At 40.6% G+C, this 15,807-nt stretch overlaps 1 protein-coding gene across 7 annotated transcripts in view; it reads left to right on the forward strand.

Moving 5' to 3' along the window:
* The window catches only part of LOC148029199 (uncharacterized), a 121,383-nt gene that overhangs the window by 85,369 nt on the left and 20,207 nt on the right, over positions 1–15,807 (forward strand). For all 7 annotated transcript variants that reach the window (XM_087687949.1, XM_087687948.1, XM_087687950.1 and 4 more), the window contains 2 exons: positions 4,450–4,522; positions 15,568–15,629. In XM_087687949.1, coding sequence (XP_087544075.1) covers positions 4,450–4,522; positions 15,568–15,629 — 135 coding nt within the window. The remainder of the gene's footprint in view (positions 1–4,449; positions 4,523–15,567; positions 15,630–15,807) is intronic.

The following is a 15,807-nucleotide window of genomic DNA, read 5'->3' on the forward strand; positions in this document are numbered from 1 at the left end:
AAAGGATGATTAGATTTTAAGCGTGGTATCCATATTCTCAAACAACCCCTTCCAAAATAAATTGGTCATCCGGGGGTCTTGATCACTAATGATTTGACTCTAGTATGCCATGATACTTAAAGATGTGCTGCAAAAACAATAGTGCCATATGATTAACCTTTATTTTCTTCCTCACTGGAATGAAATGGGCTTGTTTGCCAAACATGCAAATGATAGTTCATATTCCATCATTCCATGTAGAAGTCCATTGCAATGCTCTACGATGGCCTAACTAGAATAGGCAAAGGCTGCAACAAACCCGATATCTTTTGCCTATCATGCTTTACCTTTTGGCATACGATGCATGTGTTAACAAACTATTCTACATCATGTCTCAAAGCTAGCCAATAAAAGAAATGCTCCATTGCCTTGACGTGGCATTAATACCTCTGTGTCCTGCATACGGAGGAGCATGACTTTCAGTGAGAACTCTAGGCCTTAACTGCTTTATGATACACAATCGTCCAAGCATCATCAGAAATCAATCTCTTAGCACAAAGTATTCATACCTTTGGCCATTGCAAAGCTGATCATAAACATTAGCAAAGTCCGAATCAACAACATATTGCTCTTTCATGGCATCCAACTCAATGTGATAAACCATGCTGACGGTTAGAATTTGTGGCTTACATGACAGTGCATCAGCCACAACATTCTTTTTACCATCAATATGTATAATCTGAAAATGAAACATAGAGAGAAAATTTGTCTATCTCATATGCTTCTCTAACAACTTTGTCTGCGTCAGAAAGTACCTCAAAGCTTGATAGTTTGTCTACGTTGTAAAATTAGCCCCCAACAAATAATGTTTCCATTTAGAGAGTGCATGAATTACAACCAAGAACTCTTTCTCATAGACTTGCAAATTCTTTTTTGCACCGTGGAGAATTCGGCTCTCATAAGCCACAACTCGGCCATCTTGCACAAGAACAGCCCCAATGCTGTTACCACATGCATCACATTGAACTATGAATGACTTCTTTAGATCGGGCAACACAAGCACAGGATCTGAAGTCATTTTTTTGTGCAACTTTTCAAATGCTGAAATTTCCACTACTATCTATATAAATGGCACATCCTTCTTCTGCAAGGCATGCAATGGAGATGCAATTTCAACAAACTTGCGTATATACTTCTTGTAGTAAGAATATAAACCCAAGAAGTTGTAGATCTCACGCACATTCCTTAAAGGTGGCCATGATTGTATTGCCTCAACCTTTGTAGGGTCCATACGAATATCAGTCGATACAATATGCCCCAAAAAGTGAATCTCATGCAAGAAGAATTCACTTTTCTTTTGTTGCCCCTTCGGGTGTCAAGTTGTTATACAGTGCTTGCTGCAAAAAGGATGCATTTGCTGAATTTACATCAAAACTAACACGAAACAGAGTATTTGCATGACCAACATTCATTCCTTGAGCCCCATAAGCATTCGGAGATGCAGATGTAGTACCAAATATGCTATTTTCTGCCCTAGGCATCAAGCCAATGCTACCATACATAGGGTTTTGCATATTTCCAGCCATACCTGAATACATTGGGCCGTGCATGCCATGCATTGGTTGTTGCATACTGTAGGGATTTGTACCATACATTCCTATATGTGGTCCTTGTCCAACCATAGCATAAAAAATTGTGCTTCCACCAAAATGTCATGGCTGCCCCATCATAGCATGCATGCTTGGCTATCCAAAATCCATTGGATTGGCACTTCTGTGATGGCCTTGCATTTGCATTCCTTGCCTCGTAGGTATTAACTGTTTTATTTCATTAGCATCTTTGGGAGTTTCAAATGAAGGGTTTGGCATTATCTTTGGTGCATCTCGCTGTCCCAAAGGTGTAGAAGACGTCTTCTTCTTTTTGCCTTTGTTGTTCTTCTTTGGAGCATTCACAAATCAGGTAAATTGAGGATCCTTTGCCAATTCACCAAAGAGATTTGCTGCTGTCCTCATCTGATTCTTGAAGCGGTCGTCAAATTCCTCTTCACTTTGCTGGTCATCAGCCTTCTTATGCCCTGAAGGCCGTGCATCTTACTCAACAACAACATTTTCAGCTTGATGTCCATGGTTTGAGCCTTGTTGGCATTGCATTTTCTTTATTCCCATGTGAATGCTCATACTAAGAGGCATCATCACTGGTTGAGTCCATCTCACTATATGAAGACATATTGCTGTAATTTCTCGTTGAGATTAAAAACCAGCGCTAGCACAAAGCTTTGGCTTGCAATTAGGTGCCTTAGGCCCACCAAATCAAGGAATTGGGTGGTATCCCAGCAATGGAACCATGAAACCAGCCTACCGTCTCGAATAGGGTGGTAAATAGCCTGATTAAGCACTATTTATAGGAATTAACGAATTCACAAAACTGAAATGCACACCTTACCATATAATCTTGGGCATTGGACACTCTATTCGCTCCAAAACTGGCGCCCCTTTTGGTATTTATTTAACTTAATTGAAGAAGAAGTTGATGTACAATGGGATTCTTCCAATCCCTTTCGGTATTCCAACTCCCCTTGTTGTCCAAAATGACCAGCGAGTTTTCAATCTGATTTTCCCCTTGATACGGGTAATCAATTGGCCTTCACCCGCTTTGATGGAAATGGAAAATGCCCCAAATTCAATGATTTGCTGGTCCCTCTACTTGAATAGGCTAAAAACAGCTTCAACCTTGTTGAATCCAAGTCTTGGAGCTTCCAATTTTTGGTACGCTTTCCAAGGCTGTTGCTAAATCCTAATTTTTGCTACAGATTAGGGTTTACAATAGAGAAATCTGAAATTTCACAGTCTCTAATGCTGTAATCTTCAGAGCAAGGCTGTATAAAGGCTAGGAGATGAGAGAGATTGTTGAGGAGAGAGAAAACTCTGACTTTCTTTGCGAATAAGTGAAGAAAATCTGTCATTTATTGCTACTGTCTTGTCTCAACAGCTTGTAGATGCAAAGAATTGAAGAAAATCAATCATTTATTGCTACTGCCATGTCTCAACAGTCTGTAGATGCTGTCACTTGCTGTTGATTGGTCTTCTCTTGCCCTTCAGCTGCCTTAGAAGGTCCTCCAATGGCTGCAAATCAGACTAGCAAGATCTCCTCCCTCTCTCTTGCAAGCTGAATATACTAAAAATGTCTCTCTCTAGCCTCTAAAAACGTTTTTTAATCTTGCATAGGCATTTTTTACAAGTGGAAGCCTTTTTCAAATGGTTTTTCCAGCATTATCCATAATTAAATATTAATTTTCAGTCTTTAAATACTGAAAATTAGTCTAATAATTATTTTGGTGCCGTGAAAAATAATCTGACTAGCCAATAATTAAATTGGCTAGGCAACTTCTATTTCCAAGTGTCTTTGCGCCATCTTTGACCATCAAATTGGTGTTAGGTATCATTAAATGCCACTTCCCTAGTGTCACCAACCAACACTTGTGGCCAAATGAATGACCTAGACCAACAACTAGCACCAGATACCACCAAGTACCTATGGGACATAACTTATAGCAACTTTTGCCTTTGACATCCCGTGATTTTCTTAGGTCGTGGGCTTGTAAATTTGCTCTAACCCGAGTTACACCTCATATGTGTAACATTCACTTAACCATGTGATTAAAATTTAATGCACATGTTAAGTGAGGTTTCAAAAATACATGTTCTCATGATAGATAATGTACATATTGTGTACACCTATTGCACAATATGGGGGGGTCAGGGGGATGTTGGGGAGCCCTAGGTCTTGTGGAGGGTGGTATGGAAGAGGGGGCATATGCGGATGGAAGAGGAGTGGTCAGCAAAGGAGGATTTGTGAAGGGTGGAAAGGTGGGGTGAGATGCTAAGTAATAAGAACTATTGCCTTGTTGTGAATGGGAAACTTGCAGGGTAACTTGTTGAGAAAGATAGGGGGTGCAAGTGAACTTGCCGGACTTACTTGGGGGAGTGGTTTGAGTCCCTTAAGGTAGTAAGATTCATGATCTTTGTGGCCCAGCTTACTGGACTTACCTGGGGGAAGTGGTTTGAGTTCCTTAAGGTAGTAACATTCACAATCTTCATGGCCCAGCTTGCAGAATTTATGCCAAGGCACTCACTTCGCACGTGCCCTTGTTGTTGGATCTGTGTGAGAGGAAGTACTCGGGGTGGGGGGGAGGGTGGGGTCTCAACAAATTTATCATATTCTCTGTTGATGTGTGTCTTTGAAAGAATATATCATGCTGGTGGGAAATTGTAATTCATGTATTGTTGTCATAGGTGCTTTTGTATGACAATTGTAATAATCGAAATCACAAGTATAGTCATGTGACTCATCAGAATGACTAATGTAATGAACTTTACTGTATTTTATTCACAAGCTTTTTGTGTAGATTTTTGCTCTACGTTTGAATTTAGAATTTCTGAAGTTACATACTCAATTTATTTGAATCGCTAGGTTGAATACCCAGAGTTTGTACAAATCATGACATCAAAGTTAGACTCTCAAGGTCAAGAAGGTGATTCAGAAGGTATACTGCATCTTTTCTTTGGAAAAGGAAATAATAATTTTCTATAGGTTTTGGATTTGCTTTCCTTTAATACTCTTAGCATCAAATATGCATATACTAGGTTCTGCCCCAAAACCCCAAAAAAATAACCTTACAAAACTCCCAAAACAAAAGAAAGGGAAAGTGATAATTCTATGAAAGGCCACCTTCGTAATTAGTTAATACTATGCTATAAATACAAAGTCTAAAATCCTACCACTCAAAATAAAGGCAGGAGCATTATGGGGCAACATCTTCTTGGCTATCTACTCAAAGGATATGGCAAATACCAACTATTCCAGTGGGCTAAAACACCAAATCATAAGAGGACTTCCTAAATGAAAGAAGTGCTAGACTTCTAGGTATGAAAGAAGACCTCTTAACTACTTATGTTATCAAAATCCCTTGCTATCTCTCCCATCTTAGAGTGTAAAGAATCTCTATTCAGATGTGGCTGAGGTCTTCAACATGGAGATATATGGTTGTTCTAGAGCCTCACTGCATCTTGTTGTTGAGATGTACTACAAGCAATGATGCTACTGTGAGCTTAGGGCTACAACAACTTTATGTTTTGATCTTTTGTAGACTGTTTTTTTGTATACATAGGCCTTTTAAAAATGTTTAGACTAAACCTTGGATAAACAATGCATGAAACTAAACTTTCATCGTGACTATTTGAATTTTGTGGCTTCTGTTTGTTTCAGGAAACTGATGATTGTTTTTCCTCTATAGTATGGCCAACAACCATTTGTATGCTTGGAAATATGTTTTAGACGTGGTTAGCACTATTGCAATGCTGTAAGGAGTTCAAATAGATTTGTGGAATGGGAAAACGGTCCAACTTCCTAAATCTCTACAAGTGAATTCTAACAAAATCAACTGTGTATCTTTCCATAGTTAGTGGAAACTCCCTAAAACTCCACCTTTTTGTTGTTTAACATCAACTTTCCCATTCATGTTCACATTTCCAGTTTTGCTTTTCTCAACCCCATCTTTAATTGGAAACTCCCTGAGACTCTGAGGTTTCCGAGTTTCTGTTTCCATTCCAGTTTCTACCTCGTTCCCATAACCATAATCTTTCAGTTCACACACCCAACACACTTGTGGGCCTTTTCAATTCAGGAGAGGGTTTGTAGAGTATATCATCTGCAAGTAGAGAGAGAAGAGATTGAATTTGCAGGTGCCTTAGCTCTTCTATGAGAATCAAGGAAGGTTTCGCAATTTTTGTGGAAAAGTTTTGCCTATTCATTGAATTATTGATGATGTGGTTATTGTGCCTTTTTGGTAGTACTTTTAAATGGGAATAACACCAATCTTTCTTTCAAAGGTGAGGTAACAGGGAGGTTCCTACAACACACACACACCTTTGACCTCCCACAACTCTCTCACACACATACACACCCAACCAATTCGGCTGTTGAACCTTGATCCCCCACAAAACACACACACCCAACCAATTGGGCTGTTGTACATTTGACCCCCCACAACTCACACACACCCCCAACCAGTCGGGCTGTTGCCAAATCAGCCATTCATTTAAATTTTTGACTTTGCAAAACAATTGGCCTCTTTCCACCAAAGTGGAGACAGTGTCCTTTTGAGACACCCAAGGGGGCTCCCTACCTCATCTAGCTCACAAGGAGAGGATGATTACCTCTCTATAGGAAGCAGAGACAATATCCTTGAGAAAGACCCAACAGGCCTTGCACCTCAGAATGCTTATAAGTGATCATCGATTTCCATGACCAAGCATACAAATAGATTTTCAGAGAGATGAGAATTGCCTAGATCAACACTACTACCACTACCACCACATCTCAAAGGAGTGACATTGAGAAATCACTTTTCTTCATATTATAAATTTGATCCAACGACACCCTACAACATTTACAAATTATGGTCCCTTTTTGCTTTTCTTCCATGTGGATCCTTGAAAAGCTGATCAATGGATTTCTTCTGTTCTTTTACCAGTCCTAACACCATTACTCTTTGAATACAAACTTACTAGAGAACCTTTTCATAGAAGACATTCTTAACCAAAGAGTCATGCGAAGGTACAAAACAATCACATATGCTAACATAGTATGTTAGGCTCCTGATTTTTGTTCAAGATGTTAAAATCTAAGGGTTATCAAGCATGAATGCACTAGCCTTTGTTATGCCAAAGAACTTCATGATCCGAAAGCTTAGTGGCAAGTATTGTACGCTGGACATGATGAGTATGATGGACATTGCATTAGAAACAATACATGACATGGGTAGGACATTGGAATGTTTAATTGCCAATTGGAGATAAAAATTGCATGGCTGGAAAGTGCATTCTGACATGTTTCATTTGATTGTAAACGCCACCATGTTCCACTATAATGGCATCATAGAGATGCCATAGTATGCTGACAGAGAGATGATGATATGGGTCTGTGGGAGTTCATTTGATGATGTGCCATTGTTGGCACTGTAGAAATTTAGGGATAGAAGTGGTTTTTAACCTTAAATGAAAATTTGAACTAGAATTTTGGGCAAGCCCATGACAATTTAAAATTTTGGCCAAAAGTCTGGATAGCCTATTAAATTTCAAAGTTTAGATAGTCTATTATAGCAATGATCTTAGTGAAGATTTTATACAATGATCCCATTTAAAAAATGGGTTTCCATTTCTACAGAGCCAGAGGGGAAGGAACCTTCAGTAACAACTTAAGCAGTGCGATCTTCTAATCAGATAGCATCTGGCTTATTCTCCAAATTTGCTGACAAAGTCAGGGTAGTGGGTCCTTAAGCTTTTCAACTTAAGCTGAGAATACTTCATTTGGCAGGCCAACCCATCCAAAGATTTTCTTGTGTGGAAGATGGTACAGGATCTCCTCTACCTCCACCTCAATGATATCTCCATGAATTCTATCTATTCAAGCTTTACTTGGTCCTGCGCCATGTCTAGAATACAATGAGGAGCAACATGAATTGCATTTGTGTGAGTTTCTTGTGAACCTAACAAAGTTTTATACATCTGAATGATAATTTGAGGCTCAATAATGATATCCCCTCAGTATCTAGCAAGTGCACAATATTTTCACATGCATATTTTTGATGGAGGTGAGCATGAAAGACCATGAGTATAACAATTGTTGTCATTCAACCACTCATAGTAAGTGGCCAAGTCACCAAAATTATTCCCAGCATATTGCAAGGCCACAGAATGCTCCAACAAAGATTGCGAATACTGCAATTCAGGTCTAATGGAGCAGGTGCATGCTGAATCCCATATTTTGGGGACAATGTATGTGCATTGTCCCAAAAAATTGACAGAAAAAATGATATTTTGGTGCATGCCCAATAGGGGAGGCACACTGTTGCTGAGACAAAACTCGAGGCTCGTGCACTTGCATAGGCATATCTCCATTTGATGTTGTGGTCCCTCAAGATCTTCTTTGCATTCTACGATTAAGCGACCCCAACTAGCCACATCTAAAGCAATGCCAAGCAAATGTTCCCCATTTCAATGTTGGAAATGGAGAGAGAGAGAGAGAGAGAGAGAGAGAGAGAGAGAGAGAGAGAGAGAGAGAAGGTAATTGTATTAATTACGAAAAAAAATACAAGATTACTTGATTACAAGATACATGACGACAATCCAAGCCATTATGTGAAGAGGTGCTAAGTACTACAGGTTACAATGTCATGGCAAGGATGCGGAGGAAATTGCCATATGCCAAGGACGGAAGTCCTCCGTAGAGAGCAAATCAGAACGATAGAGAAGAGCTAACTGCCAATACAAGAGGCCCTTAAGCCTCACAATATGCCGCTGAACATTATGGGCGGAGTCAAACAGAAAAGCATTCCGAATGGTCCAGTTATGCCAACAGCCCCAGTATCGAAGAAAGTGATACATGAGCTTCATATGTGGCTGTGCGGGAGTAGGGTATTTGGACTGGCCCAAAACCCAATCAAAGGGGCGCAGTGTGATACCAACCACCCCTCACCAAACGGCCGACAAAAATAACCAGACTTTCTTAGCGACGAGGCAAGAAATAAATCAGTGGCGGGCGGATTCCATAGTAGTGGTGCAAAAGAAACAGGTGCCATTGGAGATTCGTCGCTTGGAAAGAGCCGAGAGAGAGAGATATTAACGTCTTTTGAGGCCAAAATTGGCCTCTGAGACAAAATCATGTACAATGTTGATTGTCACTGGACATCAAAATGTGATGTGTTGGAGTATGGTGAATGATATATTGTAAAAGGAGCTAAGGTAGTGTACAAGACAAAATAGTGCTCTTGAAGGGATACAATGAGAGGATGAGTAGTACATGTCTAGCTGTGTAGTTAAATGATACTTGTATATCTAGTCCCACCTAGTCAGGATCAGTAGGTAGAGTATGTCATACATCTCGGATGAAGAGTATGTTATACAGCCTAGATGAAATAGTATGAGGGTAGTATCTGGCATAGGCCCTCAACTCTTCAGCTGCTGCTCATGTCACTAGCGGATCTCTCTCATCTCTCTTTGATGTATCGTTTGTGTCTAGTACCTCTATATCCGTGGGTGGCATGCTACTTTGATCTCCTTTGTTCTTTGGACTATCACCCTTCTCTGTGTAGGTATTGTGTGTGTGGTCATTGTATGGAAGAAATTAGTAACTTTTGACTGGCATCCCCATCTTAGTGTAGTGCCAGCTTGCATTAGTGACGTGCAAAGCCTTTGGGTCTCAACTAGAAATTGGCCCAAGTGGTGTTGGTATGGGGACTCTATAACTAGTCTAAGTGAGGTGTCTCCTCCAAATAGCAATGGATATCTAGCTTGGACTGTGTTGTAGGCTTTGCATTTGTAAATATAGTGCTCCTTGCTCTCTATCTCCTCTTGGTATAATTTGAGATTCCCTCTGCTCTAGGATATTGGTTGTTCTCCCAGTCTTGATCTTGAGTTGGTGGGAGGATACCCTAAGCTAGCCAATGGCTACCCGCCTCTCATGTGGCATGTATACATGTAGGTATCCAAGTCTCTCAATGAAGCCATCCATGGTAGTCTTCATGAAGTGGTCTTTGTAGTAAGACATCTTCAGGGGAAGAGGCTACCTGGGTGATAGCTATGTGTGCTTTATGTACAATTGGTAGAGATCTTGTTGCATAATCAAGTTTCTCTGTATATGGGAGAGGTGTATAAAGGGGAAGTTAGGATCATACTAAAAGGGGGGGAGATGGTCCATGTCAATTCCATATCCTGTAAGCCATTGCTCGATCTGTGCATGCCCTGAAGTTTCTTGTCCTACGTGAGCTAGTTGCCTAGAGGCCTTGCTCTCCTAAGTAGTCTATCTAGATGCATGTCACGCACTTTGTGTATGAACCTGAGGGCTTGAAAGAGGGACTCCATCATCATGGGGTTGCAGCAAACTCGGCTCTAATAATCTCATGTGGTATTGATGGTTTGCTGTTGATCATCCGTGAGAGCATAATGATCAATGGTCTCTTGATCTGTGTCCATAGGTATGTAGCCAGGCTAGGGGTCCAAACAGGTGCACTATACATCATGACTGGTGTGACCAGCGTGCCAAATAGCCATTTCCGTGTGTGAGGCTGTTAGAAGTGTGCCTGGTGGTACAATCTTTGCATCATGGCCAATGCTATGTATCCTCATGCGAGTTGGTCTTCCGCTGCCTGTGCCATGGTGAATCTCTTAGTGGATGTAGTGAAAGTGATTCCTAAGTAGGCATGCGAGTCCACAACTTCCACGTGTCTAGCTCCTAGAGTGAAAACTGATCTCCTCCTCATTGGGGCTGATGTGTGGAAGATCAAGATCTTGGTTTTTCCAAAATTAACCATCAATCTGCGCTGTGTACAAAAGTCATGAATGGTGTGGAGATGTTGCTATAGACCCTCTTGTGATTGAGAGACCAAAATAATATTGTTAGCATGAAACATAATGGAGACAAGTATACTTGCTATCGCCACCCCATCGCCGCCTACTTGTGTGATGTGATCTTCTATCTCGTTGATGTAGAGACCAAATAGTGTGGGGGAGAGGGGACATCCGTGCTTCACTCCAATGGTGCGTTGTGCTTGAGACCATGTCTAAAAGTCCTCATTGGGGCTGATGTGTGGAAGATCAAGATCTTGGTTTTTCCAAGATTAACCATCAATCCGCGCTATGTACAAAAGTCATGAAGAGCGTGGAGATGTTGCTATAGACCCTCCTGCGATGGAGAGACCAAAACTATATAGTTAGCATCAAAATATTGGAGACATGTATACTTGCTATCTCCACCCTATCGCCGCCTCCTTGTGTGATGTGATCTTCTATCTCATCAATGTAGAGACCAAATACTGCGGGGGAGAGGGGACATCCCTACTTCACTCCAATGGCGTGCTGTGCTAGAGACCATGTCTAAAAGTCCTCCTGGGCATCTCAATTGGCGTACCACGCTCTCATATAGTGCATAGATCCCCCCAAGTTATGTCTAATGGGATCCCCAATGTTTGTAGCCTCTATAATAGTCTATCTTGTGGGACTATATCAAAGGCTTTCCAAAAATCCACAAAGTATTAGTAGAGTCTGTCCTTTCTCATTTTTGTATGCTGAATCATGCTCCTCAAGGTGAAGATATGGTCGAGTGTGGAGAATCCTTGTCAGAAATTAGGCTCTTCTATTTCTCTCAATCTCCCTCTCTGTATATTCACTAAGCTCTCCCTCTATCATTGCTCCATATATCTTTGCCAATGTGTGGCCCACCATGATGGTTTTGCTGTTGCTTTATCTCAACAACTTGTAGATATTGTCACCTATTGTTCATTGGTCTTCTCTTGCCCCTAGCTACCTCAGAAGGTCCTCCAATGGCTACAAATCAGACCAGGACCATCTCCTCCCTCTCTCTTGTAGGCTCAATACACTAAAAATGCCTCTCTAACCTCTAAAGACGTTTTCCAATCTTGCATGGGCATTTTTGGCAAGTGACAGCCTTCCCAAATCGTTTTTTCAGTATTATCCATAATTAAATATTAATTTTCAGTCTTTAACTACTACTGAAAATTAATCTAATAATTATTTCGATGCCCTAAAAAATAATTTGATTGGCCAATAATTAAATTGGCTAGGCAAATTCCATTCCCAAGTATCTATACGCCATCTTTGACCATCAAATTTGTGTTAGGTACCATTAAACGCCACTTCCCTAGTGTCATCAACCAACACTTATGGACAAATGAATGACCTAGGCCAATAACTAGCACCAGATACCACTAAGTACCTGTGCAGCATAACTTATAGTAACTTTTACCTTTGATATCCCATGATTTCCTCGGGTCTCGAGCTCGTAAATTTACTCTAGCCCCAGTTACATCTCACATATGCAACATTTACTTAACCATGTGGTTAAAAATTAATCCACATGTTAAGTGAGGTTTCAAAAATACATGTCCTCATGACAGTTGTTTACGATGAGCCAAGGTTTACATTTGCGTGTGGGTTTTTCTCTCTGTAATGATCCCTAATCTTATCTGAATTTGGAGATGTTTGTATAGCTCTTTGCACTCATTATCACATCATTTGTTTTGAGGCACAGTGCCTGATCGCGTGTATTTACTAGTGTGTGTGGAGTGTGGAAAGCTTTTAGAGAGTAGCCGAGTGGAGGATAGAGGTGAGTGTCCCCAGGGGAGAATTATGCTAAGACTGTGTGAGCTCATCATATATGTGGTGGCTATATATGTCCGCTAGCTCATGTTTGAAATAGAAAGTGGTGGGTGGGATATGGGCAGTGGTTGGGATATGTAGGTGTGGTGAGAAGAATACGTAGGCATGATCTATTCCAATCAGATAGGGGGGATGATGAAGAATTTTACTAGTTCCATAATCTCGATGAAGCCTAGTACATAGTCTATTGTGGTTGAGCCAGTGGGCTTGAAGCAAGTTAGTGCTCCGGATCCATGCCATTTCTTCATCCTCTTGTAAACGATGAGATGGTGTTGTGACCCTAGCTCTAGTAGGTATTGGTTGTAATGAGTACTATCTAGTATCAGCAGATATCCTACATGTGTTTGCCTCCTCTATATCCATTACATGTACTCTCCTTGGATCTTCAAAATCATGTGTCACATTGTTTGCTTTGTGTCCTCTCATTAAAATCTTCTAACAAGAGAATCTCTCCTTGTTTGGAATACTGTAAAATTTCATCTAATAAGTTTATGAAAGGGGACTCTTCTCCTCCATCCCCCTCTTCCTTTTGTTGCTAGGGCTCTTTGGTAGCATATCTCAACCTCCGTGGGGGAAATTAGTTGTCATGAGGACATGTATTTTCGAAACCTCACTTAACATATGGATTAATTTTTTAATCACATAATTAAGTAAATGTTGCACATGCGAGATGCGACTAGGGTTAGTGTAAATTTATGAGCTCGAGACCCGAGAAAATCACGCGATGTCAAAGGCAAAAGTTACTATAAGTTATGTTGCACAAGTACTTGGTGCTATCTGGTGTCAATTATTGGCCTAGGTCATTCATTTGGCCATAAGTGTTAGTTGTTTGGTGACACTAGAGATGTGGCATTTAATGATACCTAAAACCTATCTAATGGTCAAAGATGGCACAGAGAGACTCAAGAGTGGAAGATGCCTAGCCAATTTAATTATTGGCCAGTCAGATTATTTTTCTGGGCATTGAAACAATTGTTAGATTAATTTTCAGTAATTAAAGATTGAAATTTAATATTTAATAATAGATAATGCTCCAAAAAACCATTTGGGAAGGCTGCCACTTGGCAAACTTGCCCATACGAGCTGATAAAAGGCTAAAGAAGAGGAAAAACGAGATCATTCTTGCTGTAGCAAATGTGGAAGAGCTATGAGCAGCCATGGCGAGCCTATTTTCAGCCATTGCAGCCAGCCAAGAGTGAGTTTTGAGGAGGCGATTGCAGATTCAGACCTTCCACAGCTAGGCAATTGCATCCAGGTACAAGGTGACAGCTGATTTGGATGTCTCAGCTATAGGCAATAGCATTTAATATTGTTGTGGCAGGGCAATAGGTGCATTCGACTGATTTTCAGTCATTCTTCATGAAAAAACTCTGAATTTTCTCTCTCTACAGCTTTCTTTCTCATCTCCTAGCCATTTCACAGCCTTGCTCTGAAGATCTCAGCATTTCGAATCCACATTATTTGTCTCCATACCATCACCAATGTGTTGGTTTAGGAACTCCATATTAATACCACTTGAAGAATGCATTGTAGAAAGACTACAAGACCCAACTTGCAACCCTCTGTGAAGCAGAAAATCAATTGTACATGTTGCTGTTTACAACAAACAACAAATAGAGCCTCAGAAACCACTCAAACTATAATTCAAATGGCAATTTTGACAGCATCAAAAGTTCTAAAAGGGGGTTAAAACTGCAGCATGGCTAATGAGCTCTCCTCTTCTAACGTTGCCTCTCCTTGAGGCAGAAAAGATATCTACCGGTGTTGTCCTACTGCACGTGTGCCACACGATCGCATCTCTCTCTCTCTCTCTCTCTCTCTCTCTCTCTCTCACACACACACACACACACACACACACACACACAAAACACACTCACTCAATGAAGGTCTTAATTCTTAGGTTTGAGGAGAACATGAGATGGCAGTTTGAGGAGAACATTATTACTCCTAGGGATGAAAGTGGTAAACTAGTCCAAGAGGGGTTTTCTTAAAAGGGGAGAAGATATACTTGGATGAAGGCCTCACTCCGACCCAAGTGGCACATAGGAAAGAGCAAATGCCTGAATCCTGAACGCTTGTAAGGAGGGAAAATCTGTAGTGTATCGTGATGGATAGGTGATTATCACGATTGTCGGTGCAAATGATGGTGCACGGCCTATGAGACATTGAGATTTAGATGCCAAACACATGGCTATTTTAGTTTTTCGTTTCAAGAACCTGCTTATGGGTAAGTTGCCAATCTGAATGGACAATGTAGTAAGATTCAGCCTGACAAGCTTGTACAGTTAACTATTCCAAAACCTTCAGCATATCTAGGGTACTTTGGCCTATGGCTAGGAAATGCTTCAGGTAGCCATGAAATCCTAGGGAACTATGCCTCACTTTTTTATTCTAATGTGCAAGATTTGAAAGGAAACATGCCTAATGTATGCCACTCATAAAATTGGCATACAGCCTAGGATGCAAAGTGAAATCTATGGAAACATGGGGGTCCTTGCAAGGAAGTTTGGAATGCAATGAATTGGGGCTGGTCATAGAAACCCTGCCATGGGTGCTGCAAAATGCTGATATGGTACGATTTGGGGCACCAGTTTTGTAGCACATGTAACTGACATCCCTCCATCAGTTGAAAATGCATTTACAGCTAATGCATTGCCGTGAAGCAAGTCAATTGGTTACAAGAGATGGAAGCAAAAGAGTGCTTGGCATAGAAGCTCACCATCATGATAGAGAAGATCCCTTGCTGCTGTTCAGATGAATAATGGAATCCCCTCTCTAAACAGCCATCAAGAAAGACTTTCCTCTGCAGGCTGCTAGACACACTTGTATGAAATGTAGAGGTAGCACAAAAGATCTACTGCCAGCTCAACTGTTGTGGATTTGAGGAGAGGCTACTACAGAGAAGGTCAAAAGTGGGTACTGCAGTGACAATATATCATTAGTGGCAGGGAAAGTGATCATCAGGAGAGTGCAAGAAGCTAAGAGGGTATGAACAGTAAATTGCAAGCAGACAAAATCTATGAATAGAAGTGAGAATGAGCAGTAGAAGATTGGACCCTGAAGCCAGCATACTGGTCAACCTGGAGGTGTTTATTGACAGGGTGAGAGAGTTATGGGAATGAAAATCAGCAGCTCCTTCAAACACAATAATAGGAAGATGCAACTTTTGATACTCCTCTTTACTTTTGCTATTTCGATATATATTTCTTTTAAACAGGTCTAATGTTTGAATTTGGAGGTATGAACGTTTTCGAATCCTGTATGATCTTGGAGCTAGATGTTGAGGTGTGGTCAGTACACAGTTTTTGCCTTTTATAAGCAACAGTGAAATGAGTACACTTCAACTGTCATGCAGAGAAATCTTCAAAGCAGCCGCTTCCATTTCAGCTTCTTGCCCAAGCGTATAGAAGAAAGAAGGTACATGCTTAAATATGATTGTTCTTTCTAATAAATTTTGTATTCCTAAAAGGCAAGACTCAAGTCCTTTTAACAAAATCAAACAGAAGCCCAAGCATATAAAGAAAGAAGGTACATGCATAAACACGATTTATTTGTTCCTACCACATTTTGAAAAAGGCTAATCATTTTAAAAGTC

This window comes from Lygodium microphyllum, chromosome 11 (assembly GCF_053477565.2).
Source record: "Lygodium microphyllum isolate KBCC chromosome 11, Lygodium_microphyllum_v1.1.10, whole genome shotgun sequence".
Classification (NCBI taxonomy): Eukaryota; Viridiplantae; Streptophyta; class Polypodiopsida; order Schizaeales; family Lygodiaceae; genus Lygodium; species Lygodium microphyllum.